The 18,861-nt window shown below is 46.1% G+C and overlaps 1 protein-coding gene across 1 annotated transcript; it reads right to left on the bottom strand.

Annotated features, from left to right (window-relative positions):
* Window positions 1–27: 27 nt before the first annotated feature.
* Window positions 28–18,636, bottom strand: LOC119816438 (cytochrome P450 4B1). The gene is made up of 12 exons (XM_038333087.2): window positions 18,402–18,636; window positions 10,929–11,070; window positions 10,707–10,751; window positions 9,440–9,567; window positions 5,881–6,005; window positions 5,497–5,648; window positions 5,256–5,362; window positions 4,249–4,439; window positions 2,439–2,572; window positions 1,247–1,311; window positions 1,066–1,148; window positions 28–722 (listed from the first exon to the last, which is right to left on the bottom strand). Exons 1-12 carry the CDS (start codon window positions 18,579–18,581, stop codon window positions 545–547), a joined length of 1,530 nt encoding a protein of 509 aa, XP_038189015.1. The 5' UTR covers window positions 18,582–18,636; the 3' UTR covers window positions 28–544.
* Between the last annotated feature and the right edge of the window lie 225 nt (window positions 18,637–18,861).

The following is an 18,861-nucleotide window of genomic DNA, read 5'->3' as shown; positions in this document are numbered from 1 at the left end:
CCTGTTCTGTCACTTTGGTGGTGGGAGTTTGATCTTACAATTATTCTTTATTTTGTACAGATTTAGTTGAATCAACTTTTCTTTTTTGCATTATATTCCAAACACACACAGAAGCAGATAAAGACATGCACATCAATGAAGGGCCACATTCTATCCAGCCATCCCTCCTCCACAGATCTCAAGACAATTGCCATTGTCTTCACTAAGATTTTTCAAGGCTTGGGATGTATGATTCTGGTTTTTTGTTTGTTTGTTTGTTTGTTTGCTTTAGAAAGACAGTTATGAGAAAGAAATGAGGCTTCTTGGGACAGCCAGATGTTCAACAAATGTTTGTGGAGTGAAGAAATAAATTCCAGAGTCCAGGCATTGAGTCATTAGACACACGTGTTTACAAGGGACTGCCTTCCATGAGACTGTCAGCCCCAGTGCTTTCACATCTTTAAGCCCCCAAAATCTGGGATTCATGACTCCACACTCAGTCTAGGAGGGCAACGTCCCAGGAAAAGCCACAGCCTGTGCTGTCCAAACCGTGATTTCCAAAGACCTATTTCCCAGAGCCCAGTGACTTAAGGTGGAGGTGGATGCCATTTTTGGAGCGTAGGACTAGCTGGGGAAGTTTGATGGGCAGCTTTGAGGGATCCAGAGAGAATTCAAAGCGCAGCAAACACAGAGCTGTGACCACCTTCATCTCGTTCATGGCAAACTGCTGCCCAATGCAGTTCCTGCAGCAAGGAGCAAAAAGAGGCATCGAACTGTTGCCTACTCAGTGTTCTTAGAGACCCACAAAAAAGCAGTAACTATTTGTGGATGCATAATGATTGATTGATTTGTTGGTGTAGGCTTAAAAGGCAAATCTTAGGAGCATGGTAAAGGGTCCCAGTGGGCTTGCAGTCTCCCACAAAAGGGAACATCTACTCCACTCATTTTCCAGGAACAGGAAAAATAACAAAAGCCCCCCCCCCCCCGCCTTGTCACAGCATGCTCCATAACGATGCCTCCCCAATGATGGCCTTCAATTTTTCACTCCCAATCTTGAGGGCCTGAGAATGTTGTCCCTCTTCCTACCTGGGTCCTGCAGAAAAAGGCATGTAGGCAAAAGGGTGGCGTCCTGACACATTCTCAGGAGAAAAGCGCAATGGGTCAAAGACCTACAAGATAGGATATTTCTTAAATACTCACCTAATCCTGGCAGAGGTAACCCCACAGCCCACACCCTGTCTGCCCTCCAAGCCCAGAGATGCAGTACCTCTGGGTCAGGCCACACAGCACTGTTCCTGTGGAGGGCATAGATGTGCATAGAGATCAGGCTGCCTGTAAGCAGAAAAGAGGTCTGATAACAAAGGGTCATGAGGTAGCCAGGCTCACCTCCACATTAGGCCTGAATTCCCTGATGTCCCCCTATCTGGAACACAAGCCTCTGTCTGTGTACTGACAGTGCCACTGAGCTCTTGGTCACATTCAAAGTATTTTAATCAGCATAATCAACAGCTCCAGCAGCCAGGTACTGAGAACAGTGTCTAACCCAGACATCTGTGGAATGGAAATGAGAACAGTGAGCCCAGGCTACTGTAAAGTCATATAGGCAGCAGCTGTTTATTGTAGCCTTTGACTGTCAATCGACTAGCTCTCAGGAAGTTATTATGCTGTTAATAATGAGATAACCTTCATTTGATATTTGCTCCACATCAGGCTCAGGTCTGACCAGTTTTATGAAGCCATGACACAGAGCAGACACACTGTACATGTGCTGCATCATAGTCTATGGGAATCATCTCCTGGAGTTGTCCAGGGTGCAGTCAGAGTAGGCACAGGGTGCGTGAAAACCCTGACGATTGTTCTCTCTTTTTAATTCTGTCAACTATGAAAAATATATTCTATCCTACCCTCCTACCCTCTATTTTAATTTTGTTTTATTTTATGGGTATCATTACAATCTTCTTGTTAAGTAGCACCATAGTAGAGTGATTTTATATAGTTTTAAAAAGAAGAAAAAGAGAAAAATTTCAGGTTACAAGAACTCCTCTCCTCCCGAGAACAGTGCAGCAACTGTACCCAGTGATTAGCTGTGCCTGGGTCCTACTGCAGCAATGGTCAAAAGGAAAACCCAACCTCCACAGTCACTGCCTCAAAGAAATAATTCATGTCAGAATCTTTTGGGAGACAAAAAATTAGTTCTTGCTACATCAATCTACAGAAAGATGAATCCACATAACAACCCTGAAACCTAGGGGAAAATGAACATTTATATTTATACCCTCGGTCATATTTTACAGAAGAGGAAGTGGAGGTTTGGGGCAAAGACAAGTTCTCTCAATGAGGTTGCTGCTTGGGCCCAGGACTCGGCACACAAAGCTTAATGTCAAGATTGTCCAACGGTGTAGGCAATATCAGAGCATAGAGGGGACTTTCATTCCATCCCAACTGTTTCCCCAACCCACCTGCAGGTAGAGAGCGGCCATCCACAAAGGTGACTGGCTTGTTGAGCTGGCGGTACACCTGGGGCACAGGTGGGTAGAGGCGGAAGCACTCCTTCATACACATAGTCAGGTAGGTCATCTTGGCCACATCATCCCTACCAGCAACACGGGACACTTGGGAATTGGGAACAGTGGGATCCCAGAAGGTAGGCCGCATTTCCTACTTCCCCATGATTTTCAATTTCTGCCCCTACCACACTTCCAACAGAGGAGTCAAGAGGGTTTCAAGTGTCTAAGTATAACATAACACTGGGTGTCCATACAAACTTAGCTATCTGGGAAGAGAAGACACGGGATCTGAGAGACATATGGGGAACCAACCCCCAAAGACAAGGCCACTTTTGTGTCATTTGGGGCCTTACCAAAAGTCCCACAAGTGGCATTTCTTATGGGGCCGGAATGGAAAAGGTGGTCTGATACGGTTAGGTGAGTGAACCAATGTTCATGGCTGAATACTGATAAACTCGCATAAATACCATCTTTGGCCACCAGGAAGCTCAGGCCCAAATGTGAGGTTCAGTCACCAGAACTATATAATACCTTCTTACAGAACCCCAAACTCCAAGTCACTCTCCCCCTAATGTGATTTTTCGTTTCATGTACTTTTTATTAAATAAGGCTCCTGTAAGCCGCTTCAAATTCTGGATAAAACTAACTAAAAATATATTAAGTATTTAATTCCCTGCCTCAGACATGTCCATGGTGATCTAGCTGGAGAGCACAGCTCTCTTCTCCTGAGTTTTAACCTTCTTTATAAAGTCCATTCCAGTCCTTCCCTCCTCACCCTCTACCCTCAACATCCTTGTCACTCAGTGTTACTCCATCCTGCAGCTTTCTTTGAATTTCAGTCACGTGAGTCTGACTTTCTGAAAACTCCCCAGGAGCAGCGAATTGTCTCCTCCTCTCCTCTTCATACTTACAATGCACTCCCGGGAGCACCGTGCCCATGGCTGGACCCCTTGGAAGGTTTCCAACATCCAGCAAGTACACATTAGCTATGGAGTCTCCATCCTTCAAATCTCTGACACTGGAATTAGTGATCAGTCCCCCTTAGGAGAACAGGACTGCAGACACTGATGGGCCATTTCCTCTATCCCTGCTGGGTGTCCTGCTCCATGCAAGAGGCAGACTAGGAACTCAGTAGGTTGGGGTGGCTGTCAGGCTACAAAGGCCTCAGAGGAGGAAGCAACAGAAGAGATCTGGGTGGGACTCTCAGAGACCACTCTGAGAGAGAGAAAATGGTTCAGCTGGTGTCACATTCAGGACTTCAGACTTGAGCTGAGAAACAAGGATGGACACACAGAAGTTTTTAAGTGGTGGCGTTTAGGATCTGCCTCCTTCACTGTGATAAAAGATGTGGAGTCTGGGACCTATGTGCTTCCATCCGAAGGCAGGTGGCAAGTGGCTAGGCAATGACTTTCCCAGCTGTTCTTTCTCTGTCGTCTCCCACTTCCTCCTCTTTCTCAGGCCCCTCTACTCTATCCAGAAGCCCAGTAGAGATTCATCTTCTGTCTTTATGAAATTCAGCCTCTGTTGACAACATTATGTGATGCTGAAAAGCCTCCATTTGGGGTGATTGGTCTGGGGGGGTCTCTATTGTTAACCTCCCCCCCGAAGAAAGCTATCAAACCAAAGAAAGGGAACAACTGCTGCCCACTTCACCTCGTTTCCAGAACAGGTGTGGGTTGTCCCTGGCAGGCACTGGCAGAATAGGCACAACCCCTCCCTGGGCTGAGCAAGGGGAGCTGAACTCACTTTCAGGTCCACTCACCACTGGAAAGAGTCCTTGTCTCCTAGGATCTCACGGACCTCCTCCCTACATCGCTGCTGGTGCTCAGGATAAAGGGCCATGCAGTAGAGAAACCAAGAGATACCGCTAGTGGTGGTATCGTGGCCTTCAAACATGAATGTATCCACTTCGGCCCTGATATCTGCATCTGACATCTTGAGCCCACTTTCATCCTAAGAGAAGGCACAATGGGAGAGCTCAAGGCCTTTGAGTAAGGGCTAAAAAGAATGCCCAAGAGTAGCTGTCAGATATAGATCTGAAGAAGCATATGAACGCTTTGTTGGTAGACTTGGAGTCTTCCTCCAGTTTCCTCTGTCCCTTTCAATCCTAATCTAGATGTCTCCCATTCATGAAACCCTTCCTGAACCCTCTGGACACATAACCTTTAACTTTACTTTATTGCTCATCAGGGACACCGCTTCTAGTTGGCAGGGAAAACATCTTTGTCAACATCTACTCGCTGCCTCCCCTAACCTGGTCACTATACTATATGCAGATCAATAGTCATGCCAGTTCTTTCTTACCTCTACATCCTTGCACAGAAATTGATTCAGGATAGGCGCTGAGTTTTGTGGAATAGAGGAAGGAAGGGTAGGAGAAGGGGAAGAAGAGATGGACAGAGGAAAGAATGGAGGGGAAGGAAAGAAGGAAGGAAGGAAGGAAGGAAGGAAGGAAGGAAGGAAGGAAGGAAGGAAGAAAGGAAGGAAGGAAGGAAATGAAATAAAATTCAGAACCTTAAGGTTCTGCAATGCCAAGATTTTTAGGGATTGTGGAAGTCTAGAAACATCTGCAAGCTGCTACCATGTGACCCAGGCTGTCAGCTCCCTGGTGTCACAGCCCAACCACACTTATGCTGCACATTTTACCTTCGTTGATTTGGGCCATGGGCGAGCAGTCAGTTATATTTGAGCAAGGAGCCTGCCTTAGAAGGAGAGTCTAAAAACCTCCCAGGGACCATATGTCAGGTAGGATGGACACCATGCACTCACCCGAACACCCAGGAGAATGTCCAGGAAGTCCAGATGTCTCCGCTGCTGGATCTTTTCCTGCTCCTTCTCATCCTGCAGGGCTGCCTTCCGCTGCTTGATGACCTGATCTAGACCGAGAACATAGGTGTCACTGCCTGCTTTGGCCATGTGTCAGGAAGGGTGCAAGGGATCCCAGAGGAAGAACCAAGGTTTCCTAGTAGGCATAGGCGGCAAGAGAGAGGGGGTTGAAGGAAAGGCCCACCTGTATGGTCATGGGCTATCTGGCAGGCCCGCAGGAAGCGGCGGCCATGTGGAGTGCGCCAGTAAATGAAGTCATTATGGTACTGGAAGGATTCAATGCGCTGCTGCACCAGCAGTGTGAGCTCACTGACGGCCGTATAGTAGCTGTTGTCGCTGCACAAAAGAGGACGGAGGGAGAGAAGAGGCCTGAGCAGATTTCTTTTAGAAATCCCCTCTAAAATACTTCCCGCTCCTCTTCTTGCCTCCTTAAACCTCCTCACTAACACCCAGTGTATCCTCCAGCATGAGTAGGGCCTGGGTAAATCAAGGCAGGACCTCTCCAACCAGAGAGCAAGTGCCCTTCCACCTTCCTTATCTGGGAGCCTTGGGTAGAAGTGCCTCTGACCTGTGTCCTAGGCCGCTGTCTCCTTTACCAAAGGTGCACTTCATGAGGGTGTCCAGTGCCATGTGGCCTACGTCACAGAAGATGTCAAAGCTCTCATTTTCACTTGCCTTTTTCTCCCACTTGTCCTGGAATTCAGAGAGAGAGAGAGAGAGAGAGAGAGAGAGAGAGAGAGAGAGAGAGAGAGAGAGAGAGAGAGAGGTAAGTGTGGAAGAATAGGGCTTCCTGGCCAGGGAAGCAGGTAGGCTAACTACAGATCTCATTTCTGCCTCCACTCCTCCAAATCCATTCCCCCACTCTTATGCCTGGCTCTGTAGCAGACCACTTGCAGTGTGTGGTCTCCCCTACTCCCCCTGCCTGCATCTTCAGTGGATCAAACAAGTCTCCTCCAAACATCCTTCCCCCAACTCATGGCTTTATTCCAGTGCCCAGCTCCAGCAGGCACTTCCTGGGAACCTGCCAGGCAAGCCTGCCAGAGAAGTACATAAGCCAAAGAAGGTAGGTGAGTTTCAGACCTCCACTCTCACACCTCCTCCAAGTCTAAGACCCCAGTCTCAGCCTCAGGTTTCCAGCAGACTCCCGGTTGGTGCCTCTCCTCACTCTTGGACCTGTTCCCAAGGGACTAAAGCACATCCTGGTGTTACACCCTGATTTCCTCCCTCCTGTAGACTCCCTCATTCCTCCCAGGCCTTCTCCATTCCTAACCTCCCAATACATAGAAACACATTTTACCAGGATCCCTCTCCCATGGCAACACCTTATCAGAATCTGAGAAGAATTCTCTACCAGGCAATACACAGCCACCACACCCTCATAAGAACCAGAAAGGGCAACAGAAACTAAGGAACAAAACACCCACACAACAAAGACAAGAGCACTTAGAATTGTAGCCTTCCCAAACCCCGATGGTTAGAAGCCAGCATGAAAACACAATCAATAACAGCCAGGACAATTTGTCTCCACTAGAGCCCAGCAACCCTATCACAGCAGGCCCATAGCTGAAGCACAAGATAAAAACCATAAAAATAGCATTTATGAATATGATAGACGTCCTTAAAGAGGAAATTAATAAACAGCTTAAAGAAATCTATGAAGGCATAAACAAACAGTGGAAGGAAATGAACAAAAACATTTAAGTTCTGAAAGTGAAAATAGAATAAATAAAGGAAATCCAAACTATGGGCAATCTGGAGATGAAAATTTTAGAAATTTCAGCAGGAACCCCAGAGGCAAGACTTACTAACAGAATACAAGAGACAGAAGAGAGAATCTCAGCCATTTGAGACAAGATAGAAGAAAGGGATACCTCAGGCAAATAAAATATAAGATATAAAAAAAAAACTCCTGGCACAAATCATACAGGAAATCTGGGACACTATGAAAAGACCAAACTCAACAATAACAGGAATAAAAGAAGAATAAGAATCCCAACTGAAAGGCACAGAAAATATTCTCAACAAAATCATAGAAGAAAATTTCCCTGCTCTTAAGAAGGAGATGCCTATGAAGATACAAGAAGCATACAGAACACCAAATAGATTGGGCCAGAAATGATAGCACATAATAATAATAAAAACACTAAATATATAGAACAAAGAAAGAATATTAGAAGCTGCAAGGGGAAAGGGTCAAGTGACATATAAAAGTAGACCTATGAGAGGTGCATCTGACTTCTCAGTGAAGACTCTAAAAGTCAGAACAGCCTGGGTAGATGTTTTGCAAACTCTAAGAGATGACAGATACAACCTCTAAATACTACGCCCAACAAAACTTTCAATCACACTAGACAGAGAAAACAAGACATTGTGTGAGAAAACCAAATTTAAGCAGTATCTATTTACAAATCCAGCCCCATAGTAGGTACACAAGGAAAACTTCAATCTAAAACAGTTTATCTCACCTGGAAAAAAACACAAGGAATAAATAATCCCAGGCCAGCAAATCTAAAGAGAGAGAAAACACACATGCACACGCACGCACACACATACACACACACACACACACACACACACACACACACACACATCACAACAAAATAACAGGAATCAAAAAAAAACAATGCTCATTGATATCGCCCAACACTCATGGTCTCAATTTCCCAGGAAAAAGACACACACTAGCAGAATGGGTGTGAAAACAGGGCCCTTCTGCTGCACCCAAGAAACACACCTCAACATCAAGGAGGATGGACATTATCTCAGGAAGGGTTGAAAAGAATATCTCAAGCAAATGGATCTAAGAAGCAAACTGATGTAGCAATTTTAATATCTGACAAAATAAACGTCAAAGCAAAACTAATCAGAAGAGATAGGGAAGGACAATCTATGTTCATCAAAGACAAAATACACAACAGGACCTTTCAATTCTTAGCATCTATGAAGCAAATTATAAAGCAAATGGACCCAACACATTTACAGACTGTTTCACCAAACACAAAAGAATAGTCCTTAGTCTCAGTACCTCATAGAACATTCTCTAAAACAACACATACTCAGACACAAAGCAAGTCTCAACAAATACAGAAAAACTGAAATAGCACTCAGCATCCTGTCAGACCACCACAGACTAAACCTGGATATCAACAACAACAGAAAGCTTGCAAACTCATAGAAACTGAACAACACATTGCTGAATAAAAAATGAGCCAAGACAGAAATTTAAAAAGAATATATCCACGCTTACAGGACACAATGAAGGCAGTTCTAAAAGGCAAGTTCATAGCGCTAAATGCTTACATAAGAAAATGGAGAGTTTTCTTTTTAATATTATTATTTAAATCACTGCTTGGCCCATTAGCTCTAGCTTCTTATTTGCTAACTCTTACATCTCAGTTTAACCCATCTCTATTAATCTGTGCATCACCACGAGGCCGTGGAGATTTCATACTAGTAACTGAACAGCACACATGAAAACTCTAGGACCAAAGGAAGAAATCATACCCAAAAGTATAGAAGGCAAGAAATAATCAAACTTGGGGTTGAAACGAATAAAATAGAAACAAAAAATAAAAGAAGTCAATGAAGCAAAGAGCTGCTTCTTTGAAAAAAATCATTAAGGTTGACTTACCCTTATCCCAGTGATTCTCAATCTTCCCAATGCTGTGACCTCCAATACAGTTCCTCATGTTTTGGTGATCCACAACCATAAAATTATTTTATTGCTACTTCATAACTATAATTTTGCTACTATTATGAATCATAATGTAAATATCTGATATGCAGGATCTCTGATATGTGACCCCTGTGAAAGGGTCATTCGACTCCCAAATAGGCCATGACCCACAGGTTGAGAACCACTGCCTTATCCAAATTAACTAAAGGCAGAGAGAAAATATCCAAATTAATAAAATTAGAGATGAAGGGGGAATAACAACAGAAATCAATAAAATCATGAGGATATACTTTAAAATTCTTTGGCACAATCATTGCAGGCATAATGAGGACAGAGACCCTCTCTCCAGAAGAGAGCACCACACACCTTCAACCAAGGCAAATGGGATGGGTAGAGAAGCCTGGCTCGGCAGCCCACAGTTCCAGGAGCCTGCCGCAGGGAGGGGACTCACCAGCATGAGATGTGTGGACTCAGCAAATATGGCCACATAGGGCTTCAGCACATCATAGTGGAAGCCAGGTGTGAGCAGCTTGCGGTGCTGGAACCATTTGGGCCCATGGAGAACCAGTAAGCCTTTCCCTGAGAAGGGAAGAGAGATGGAGCCTGTGGAGTCTAGGCAATCCTGATCTATCCATGAGAGCTGGGATCAACCACAGCAGTTACCACTCCCAAACCTGGAAAACCCTGTGGGGAGGCACTACAAGAACCAGTATAGACCTCTGGCCCTCCTTGGTCAGGACTTCTAAGTCAATAGTCTAGACTCTTGGCAGTTACCTCCCTACTAACCATTCCTTTTTTAGCTTCCAGGGTAAATAAATAAATAAGAAGAACTTTGGAGTAGAATGTGGCCCTGGATCAAGAAGACTCAGTGGAGGCTAGAGAGATGGGTCAGTGATCAAGGGCCCTTACTGCTCTTACTGATGACTCGGGGCCAATTTCCAGAGCACACATGACAGCTCAAAACTACAGATAAGTCCATTTCTAAGGGATCCAACATAAGTACCTGTGCACAAGTGGCATATATCTACAAAGACACACATAGAGATTAAATAAAAGTAAAAATAATAAGGCCAGGTATGGTAGTGTACACTATTAATCCCAGCACTCACTCAGAAGTTATAGGCAGGTGGATCTCTATGAGTTCAAAGCCAACCTGATAGAGAATTGCTAAGGCAACATAGTGAGACCCTGTCTCAAAATAAATTCGTTAATCAACTAATTAATTAAAAGAAGTAGATGACCCAGCGGCTCCCTTCACTTTCAACATCAGTCTACATACTGACAGCCAACATTGGTCCATCTTCCCTGACAAGCCTCATCTATACTAATTGAAGTCTGCCTTTCGATCACTCATACAGCTTGCAGCCTCCATGATCCTATGACAATTACACATTTTCTCAGACCCTTCTTCCAGGAAACACATCACTATAATATCCTACAGGATCAGCTCTAGGGTTGCCCTCTCTGGGAAGCTTTTCTTCAAATACACATTGCCTTACCTCTGCTTAGAAGGGAGGAAGAAGAATATCCAGCAAGACAAAGTCTAGTTCCTGCAATGGGTTCCCCTGCTTCCCCACAGAGATGCTAAGCTTAGGACAGGCATTCAGGAGCCAAGCAGTACACTGGGGGGATAACCAGCTGAGTATGGCAGGGCAGAATTCTGGTCACTTAGCACAATGGAGCAAAAGGAAGATACAGAAAGATAGATGCTCACTTACCGATCCACTGGAGCAAGAAGTCATAAACATCTGGAGCCTTTGGGTCTGCAGAATAAATGGATGTCAGTCAAGGAGAAACACAATATTCCCAGATGAGGCAGAGTGATGAAAGAGGTAGAAATTTGATCTTTCTTATCCAAGATTTTGGACACAAGCCCTGACCTTCCCCAACTTGGTCCCATCATTCCCAGGAAACCCCACCCTCTCTCTAAGGCACCTCACCTCCACGGCTGTACACAGCTTTGGCATAGTCAGGCTCATAGATGTTCAGAAAACCAACGAATTGTCCAAGCCAGAGTGGATGGGCATAGGGGAACTCTTGGGACCAGGATACCACCTTGTCCAGACTCCCCAACTTCTGGATCTGAAACAATAACAGAAGACAAGGACCACTCAGGAATCCAGTGTGGCCAGCAGACCCCAGATTTCTGGAAAAAGAAGGAAGGACGCTGCCCAGGCAGACCCTGGAGCCTCCTCCCCTCCTCCTGTATCCTTGTCTCCTGCACACTTCACCTCTCCAGCCCAGAGCTGCTGCTCTAAGTCCAGGAATGCTTGTCACACCAAGCCACTCCCTTTGAAGACCCTGGAGATTATCCTACTTTCATTTCTAACTACCATCTGTGCCTTCTCTGCAGTTCTCAATTCCATTCCTTTGCAGAACCTGGTGTCATCTCCCTATAGAGTCATCTTTTTGAACACTGGATTCAATCTCCCTATAGAGTCATCTTTCTGAACACTGGATTCAACCCAAAAGGTTGCCCAATGTGTGCAGTGTCAGGAGTGAAAGCGATAAAGATCATCTTTACCTCTAGGTATAGGGACGTTCATGACGCCCCTCCCTTTCTAGCTGTGAATCCCTGGACTTCTCCCTTCTGCTAGGTCTCTCTTCTTTCCCGCCTGCCCTCGAAGTAACTAAGGCAATACCATTTTGTCCTGACTCCATGTTATGTCCACTTAGAGAATACCCGAGCCTCTCCCCTCCCACTAGCCATGTCTGTCTTGGCAACACATTCAGGATTTCTGTGATTTGGACCATGGTCCAGATGAATTACCCAAATAATACATTACTTTGTAAGTAAAAACTAACTGCTATGTTGTGTCTAAATAACTACTAGGTTCTGCTGAAACAAATGTTGCAAGGCTCCTCTGACCATCATCTAACACTGATGTCACTGTGGTTTTTGTCTTTAAAAATGCTATACCCCTGAGCTTCGGCACCAAGATGCTCTGAGGCCTTAGCGCACTCTTGGTTGCTGGCCAGAATGAAAAGACTCTGATATTCTTGATTGGCTTAACTAGTTGTCTGTATTATCCTTGAGTATATTAATTCCCCCACATGGGGTCCCCTTACATCCTGTTCCCTGTAGTTCCACCTCCAGGGAGCTATGCCTGCTCCCTTCTGTAGCATCCCAACCACAGACAGGAGGCCTCGCCTCAGTCATGAATTATCATGACCCTCCTAGAGACAGCCTTCTCTTATGGGCCCTGATTGTCCCCAGGAGCCCAGTGAGGGTGAGAACAGTTCATAGTGTCTGGTCCTGCTTTTGCAGCTGCAATCCTTCAAAATGGCTGCTGAGATATTGTTCCTCTAGGGGACATGTGGCTGCTGGGAAATGTCTCTGAGTTGCACAACAAATGTCTCAGATTTGTCCTCAGATGCACTAATCCTGGACACTCACTATCAGATCTAGGACAGCTTGTTTTCTCCCAAAGGAAGGAAGCAGGGGAAAAACAGGACATGGGCATAAGTCACTACACCCAGCTCTCCGGCAACCTGCCTTATCCATTCATTTGCACCGGTGTTGACCCCGGCAGCAGCGAACAATAGGAAGGTCTTGCCCTCCAAGAGTATGAGTAAGTTAGACTCCAAGAATTAAGTCAGAAAGGGACACTAATGAAGCTTAATTGAACCACGACCTTTTTACAGATAGGAACGGTGCATTCTAAGGCCAACAGAACTGTCTCACATGACACAACAGACCAGGGATCATGACTGAGCTTGTCCTGCTGTCCTTCCTGTCACATATTTGCTCAGGCCATTCATTAATAAACCTAAAGATCAGTTTGCTAGTGTGCAAGGAACAAGCTCCCTGCTTCACCAGTCTGCTGCAGCCACAGCTCTCTTGGGGACTGCGTGAGGACTATAGTAATCTGTTTGGAGAGATGATTCGGTAAGGCAAGCACTTGCTTCGCATGCATGAAGACCTGAGTTTGACCGTTAACCCCTAAATTAAAAGCCAAACATGGTGGCTGACATCTGTAATCTCAGGGTGAGATAAAGAGAGTCTGGGGAGGGACTTGCTGACCTTCTAGTCTTTCCAGAATAGGGAGAGTTTCAGGTTTAATAAGAGATCTTGTCTCAAAATGTGAAATGGATGGGGCAATAGATATGACTCAGTAATTAAAAGCCACACTGCTCTTGAAAAAGATCCAAGTTCAGTTCCCAGCACCTACATGGAACTGCCCATAACCTCCTGTAAATCCAGCTCCTAGGAATTTGACACTCTCTTCCGGACTCTGTCAGCACCTGCACTTCCATGTACACATTCCCTCTCTCTCTCTCTCTCTCTCTCTCTCTCTCTCTCTCTCTCTCTCTCTCTCTCTCTCTCTCGCTCTCTCTCTCTCTCTCTCTCTCTCTCTCTCTCTCTCTCTCTCTTTCGCTCTCTCGCTCTCTCGCTCTCTCTCTCACACACACACAGACACACACATGCAGGCATGCACTTACGTAATTTTTTTTTCTTTTCTTTTTTTTTTTCAAGACAGGGTTTCTCTGTAGCTTTTTTTTTAAAGCCTGTCCTGGAACTAGCTCTTGTAGACCAGGCTGGCCTCGAACTCACAGAGATCCGCCTGCCTCTGCCTCCCGAGTGCTGGGATTAAAGGCGTGCGCCACCACCGCCCGGCGCACTTACGTAATTTTTAATTCTTAAAAATAAAATTCAAAGGAGATGGAGAAATGGCTCAGCAGTTAAGAATACTGACTGCTATTCCAGACAACCTGGGTTCAGTTTCCAGTATCCACATGGTAGCTCACATCCATCTGTAACTACAGTTCCAGGGGCTCTGACACCTTCTTCTGACCTCTACGAGTACCAGGCACACATGTGATACACAGATATACATGCAGACAAAATACCCACATACATAAAATAAAATGAAGCGAGTTTTTTTAATCTTCTCAAAAAAATGAGTGAATAAGGTGGAGAGCTAAAGGAGACACCCAACATCAGCCTCTGGTCTTCACACACACAGGTGAACATACATACATCACACACACACACACACACACACACACACACACACATTCATCTGCTTGTAAAACAGAGGTGAATGTCTAGAAAAACAAACAATTGAGGACAGAAGACAGAGACCCCTCTTCCCCAACATGCTAGGTTCCCCAATGCTCAGGAATCTCCAGAATAAAATTTTAACTCAACAGCCATCAATGGATTGCCCAGATCTTAACAAGCTCTCTCAGTCCCTGAATCAAATGCCAACTGCCAACGCCCTTCCCATGAGTCTCTGCTGTACCCTCTGAGGCCACTCAGAGAAGCCTTGTGGGGATCAACCTAGTTGCTCTCCTGGATAGCTATTCCTTGGTGTCCTGGGTGTCTAGTGTCAATCATCTTGACCCTTTAGGTTCTCTTCCTACCATATACAAGACTATTAGGGCCCAGTATGCATGACTCCAAGTCACAGCGGGCATTTTAAATAAGAGACAGAATTCCAGGAGGTCAGCTGCGGAACGATCTCTTCTAGAAACAGCTATGTAAACAAGACCAGGACAATGGCAATGTCAACGGGCGTGTTAACGATGAAGGGGGAAATTTTCACAGGGCCCCACCCCTAGACAAAAGCTACAAGCAAATAAAGACTGTTGGGAGGCTGAGAGTGAGTCTCTCTGAGGGAGAACTAGAGAATTAGCCTCTCGCAGGGGTGAACCCCTTATGACTTTTCCAGTGCAAAAATGATCAGTCTTGAAACCATATCAACAATAAAAACAGACTAAGGGGAAATGTGTGTGTGTGTGTGTGCGCACGCACACATGCACATGTGCACACCTATGTGAACACACTCATATGGAACAACAATAAAGAAAAAGAGGCTATCAATTTGGGGGGGGGACATAGGAGAGGTTTGAGGGAGGGTAACTGGGAGTTGCTGGAAAATGGAAAGGCATAGTGGTATAATTCCATTCCAACTAAAAATATTTAATTTTTTTTAAAGATTTTAAATAAAGCAGAAGAGTAGGAGCATCTTCCAGGAAGAACCAACCAAAACAAGAAGCACCAGCTCTGGAGTAACCCTGGCCTACCTCCTGCTCGCCCTTCACCCCATCCTTGTCCCTTTGTCTCCTCTGTCATAGAGTTGTTCAGGCATCTTTGTTAGGAAGACTGAAGGAAACCAATGACCAGATGGATTTGGAAGGGAAGACGAGAAAGGAAACAAAGTATTTTGCATCAAGCACCCTCTACAGAAATTTCACATCTGACATTTAACTGTCCAGCTGTTTGCTACATCCTTATAGTTTGCCCTATGGATACTCATCTGTCTCAGCAGTCTGAAGATGACTACCCCACTTTATCAACAACAAAGCCCAGAGACAAGAGATGACTTATCAAATAGGGCAGAGCAAAGGTCCATGATCAGTGTTGGCTGAATAGAGTGAACCAGAGTTCTCTGTACACAGTGCAATGTAATAAACAGAGTCAGAGATGGAGCCTCTGATGCCACAGAGGATTGATTGCCTTTCCTTGAGCTGGAAACTCCCCCTACACACACACACACACACACACACACACACACACACCACTGCACACAAGTTAGATATGTCAGCTCCCAGTAACTCCTTAAACTTCAGCCCACAGGGAATATGTGTTATATACAAAGCATTCCCTGTGCTCCTCAGGAAAAGGACACCTTCTGCCTCAAAAGGACACATTCTGAGATCTGAAAAGGATGAGCGGCAGATGCTAACAATTCCTGCAGATTGTAGCTGGCAGTCAGGAATGGGGAAACTAACCCTGGTAGGAACTGCACAGCCAGGCCCTTCGCCCACACGCTCTCTTCCTCTCATTCCCACGCCCATCCTTAGAATCAATTTTCAGTTATTTTGCTTTTTTGTTTGTTTTCTGGGTTATTTGGTTAGCTTTTTGTTTGCTTCTTTTGGTTCACCGTGTTCTCGATTAAAAGGCAAGAGGTCCTTGTTCCAGCCTTGATTTGAACCCTGAACTATTATATGTCCTTAAGTGAACACCTTGTCCCCTTTGAATCTCAGCTTCCTCATCTTGATTCACTTGGAACAAATCCACACCCTGTCCTTCACGCTTCTCAGGTTTAGGTGTGAACACAAACCACAGCAGAGGTGCCAAGCCCTGGAAGAAATGCCACGGTGGTGTGCCTGTGATGGTTGCCAGGGAACTTGTATAGTAGTACTCAAGATCAGTCCCCACTCCAATCTTGGCATGCCCGTCCTGGTGTCAAGCCAAAGCCCTCCAGATACTGGCATCAAGAAGCTGAAGTTAGGCTATGTTCCAGGCTCACTGTGTACTGCTAAGTGGGGTGGAGCACCTGGGGAGAAGAGGCAGCCACCTCTGGTATGGATTTCTGAGAGAGGAAGGATCACATGCTATGGAAGTCCACTGATTGAGGGCTCCTCCCCAACTCTGAAAAAAATCAGGTAAGCACAAAGTGATGGCACAGAGGGAAAGGGCTGAAGACCTTCCCAAGATCCTTCAGGGTGTGACCTCAACCTCCCAGAGTTGGCAGGGGCCCTCCCAAGTCCTCCTGATCCCCCCATCTCCCTTCCCCACCACTCTCTGTCCTCTGTGGACACTCTCTCAATAATCTAGCCTTTTGCTGTCTTTCTTTCAGCCACGTCTGGTCTTTGTCAAGTTTCATGCTGTGCCTTGAGGACACAGAAATAAATCAGATCAGATCTCCATTCTCCATCGTCTCAGGCTAGCGGGAAAGATAAAAGATGCTAATATGAAAAGAAGGGAGGCCCTGGGGAGGCACTTCCACACTCCTGGGAGCAGGGACGGCTCTAATGTCTGCTTTCTTTCACCCAAACCATCCTTTTTAAAAATCCTGGATGCTCAGTGGTACAGGGACGTTCATAGGCCATCCCCAACAGGTTATCCATATGGGACAAGAATAAAGACAAAGCCCCACATTGGAGCACCGGACTGAGCTCCCAAGGTCCTGATGAGGAGCAAAAGGAGGGAGATCATGAGCAAGGAAGTCAGGACCATGAGGGGTGCGTTCACCCATTGAGATGGTGGGACAGAACTAATGGGAGATCACCAAGTCCAGTTGGAATGGAACTGATGGAACATGAGACCAAACCGGACTCTCTGAATGTGGCTGACGGTGGGAGAATGACTGAGAAACCAAGGACAATGGCGATGAGTTTGGACTCTACAGCAGGGACGGGCTCACTGTGGGCCTTGTCAGTTTGGTTGCTCACCTTCCTGGACTTAGGGAGAGTTGGGAGGACCTTGGACTTAACATAGTGAAGGGAACCCTGATGGCTCTTTGGCCTGGAGAGGGAGGGAGTGGGGGTATGGGCAGAAGGGAGGGGAGGGGAGGAGAAGGAGAAGGGGAAGAGATGGAAACTTTTAATAAAAAAAAAAGAGGAAAAATATAAATTAAGAAAAAAAGAATAGAGATCAAATTCATTTACAGTGTCAATTCCAAAAGAGAGATGGAGGAATAAGAATGGAGAAAGAATTACACCCCTTTTTTGTGACTTTATCCCTGCTATCCATGCCTGGGCTCCCTAACTGGAGCTCAAACACTCAGGAAAGTTTTTTTTTTGGCGGGGGGGGGGGGGAGATGGAGGAGGTGGTTTTGAGACAGGGTTTCTCTGTAGCTTTGGAACCTGTCTTGGAACTAGCTCTTGTAGACCAGGCTGGCCTCGAACTCACAAAGATCCACCTGCCTCTGCCTCCCAATTGCTGGGATTAAAGGTATGTGTCACCACCGACCAGCTTAAAAAAAAGACTTTTAATCTCAGGTTCCTAGTTCCAACCTGACATATTAGAATCTCTAGAAGCTGGGGATGGGAGGGGGCATCTGCTTCTCCAACTTGACTCCAACCCCCCCCCCCAGAAGGTCTGGATCCCCACAACAGGAGGAGTTCTTGACACTGGATGCTGAGGTGACCCCAACTGGGCTTCCTTCACAGGAGAACCAAACAGGATCTGAGCCTGGGAAAATGCCGTAATTGCTCAGCCACACGAAGAGAACACAGAAGGCACCTCCTGGCTCTAGGTACCGATCTCTCGGACATGCTGGGAGGTCTCAGGAGGCAGAGCTTTCCTCTGTCTTTAATTTCCTCATTGGTCCTGGAAATCTTTACACTGCACAGAGCAGGACACTTAAGAAATTCAAACATGACTGCCTAGTTGTTGGGTGGCATTTTGAGGGTTTAGTCTCTCCCCTGGTGTGAGCTATCAACACGCCTCCACAGAGATTTACACTTTGGACCTCAGAATAATGGGAAAGCACCTGAGCCCTTCTTAAGCTCTAACTCTGAAGAGCTGTGTTGCTTCCGAACTCAGTTTGAAAGGCAGGGGTAGCAAAGCTGACTAGGAGTGTTGATTCCAAGCATTATCCCCTGCCCAAATTGATGGCCTCCTTTCCCAGCCTCCTGAGGATTAGTCCTGATTCTCCCACATCCCCATCCCCACATACCTCAAGGGCATGACCAAAGAGCCAGTGTGTAGGGGGCCCTGGGAAGCTGTCCAGAGCCCTGGCCAGCTTCTGCCTCCGCACCAGCAGGCTGAAGAGCTTGAGGACGCTTACGATCAGGATCACTACTGAAGCCCATAGGCCCAGGCGGGACAAGTTCGGGGAGAGGAGGCTGAGCACCATGGCTAAACTTGCAGGGACCAGGCTCTCCAACTGCCTCCAGCTGCCCTTGGGTCGTCTTATACTCTGGACACAGGCACCCTGACAGTTCCCACCCCCTTGCCCCACCCGACAGCAAGTGACGGCCCACAACAGCCCAAACTGGGCTGAGTGCCATAGGGTGGAGATAACTGCCTCAAAGCTCATAGGCAAGAGAGAGAGCTTGACTGACTTTGACCAAAACACAACTTAATAGAGACCAGACCGTGAACATCCCACCTTGGTTTCTTGAAGAAGAGAACAG

This window comes from Arvicola amphibius, chromosome 6 (genome assembly GCF_903992535.2).
Source record: "Arvicola amphibius chromosome 6, mArvAmp1.2, whole genome shotgun sequence".
NCBI classification, from domain to species: Eukaryota; Metazoa; Chordata; class Mammalia; order Rodentia; family Cricetidae; genus Arvicola; species Arvicola amphibius.
This window is presented reverse-complemented; position numbering and strand designations above follow the sequence as displayed.

Coding starts and splice junctions, on each gene's coding strand:
- LOC119816438 (XM_038333087.2), bottom strand. CDS start 18,581: ATGGTGCTCAGCCTCCTCTCCCCGAACTTGTCCCGCCTGGGCCTATGG. Junction 10,752..10,928: donor AGCTGTGTACAGCCGTGGAG/GTGAGGTGCCTT, acceptor TTTATTCTGCAG/ACCCAAAGGCTCCAGATGTT. Junction 1,312..2,438: donor TGGCCGCTCTCTACCTGCAG/GTGGGTTGGGGA, acceptor TTCTGCTTACAG/GCAGCCTGATCTCTATGCAC.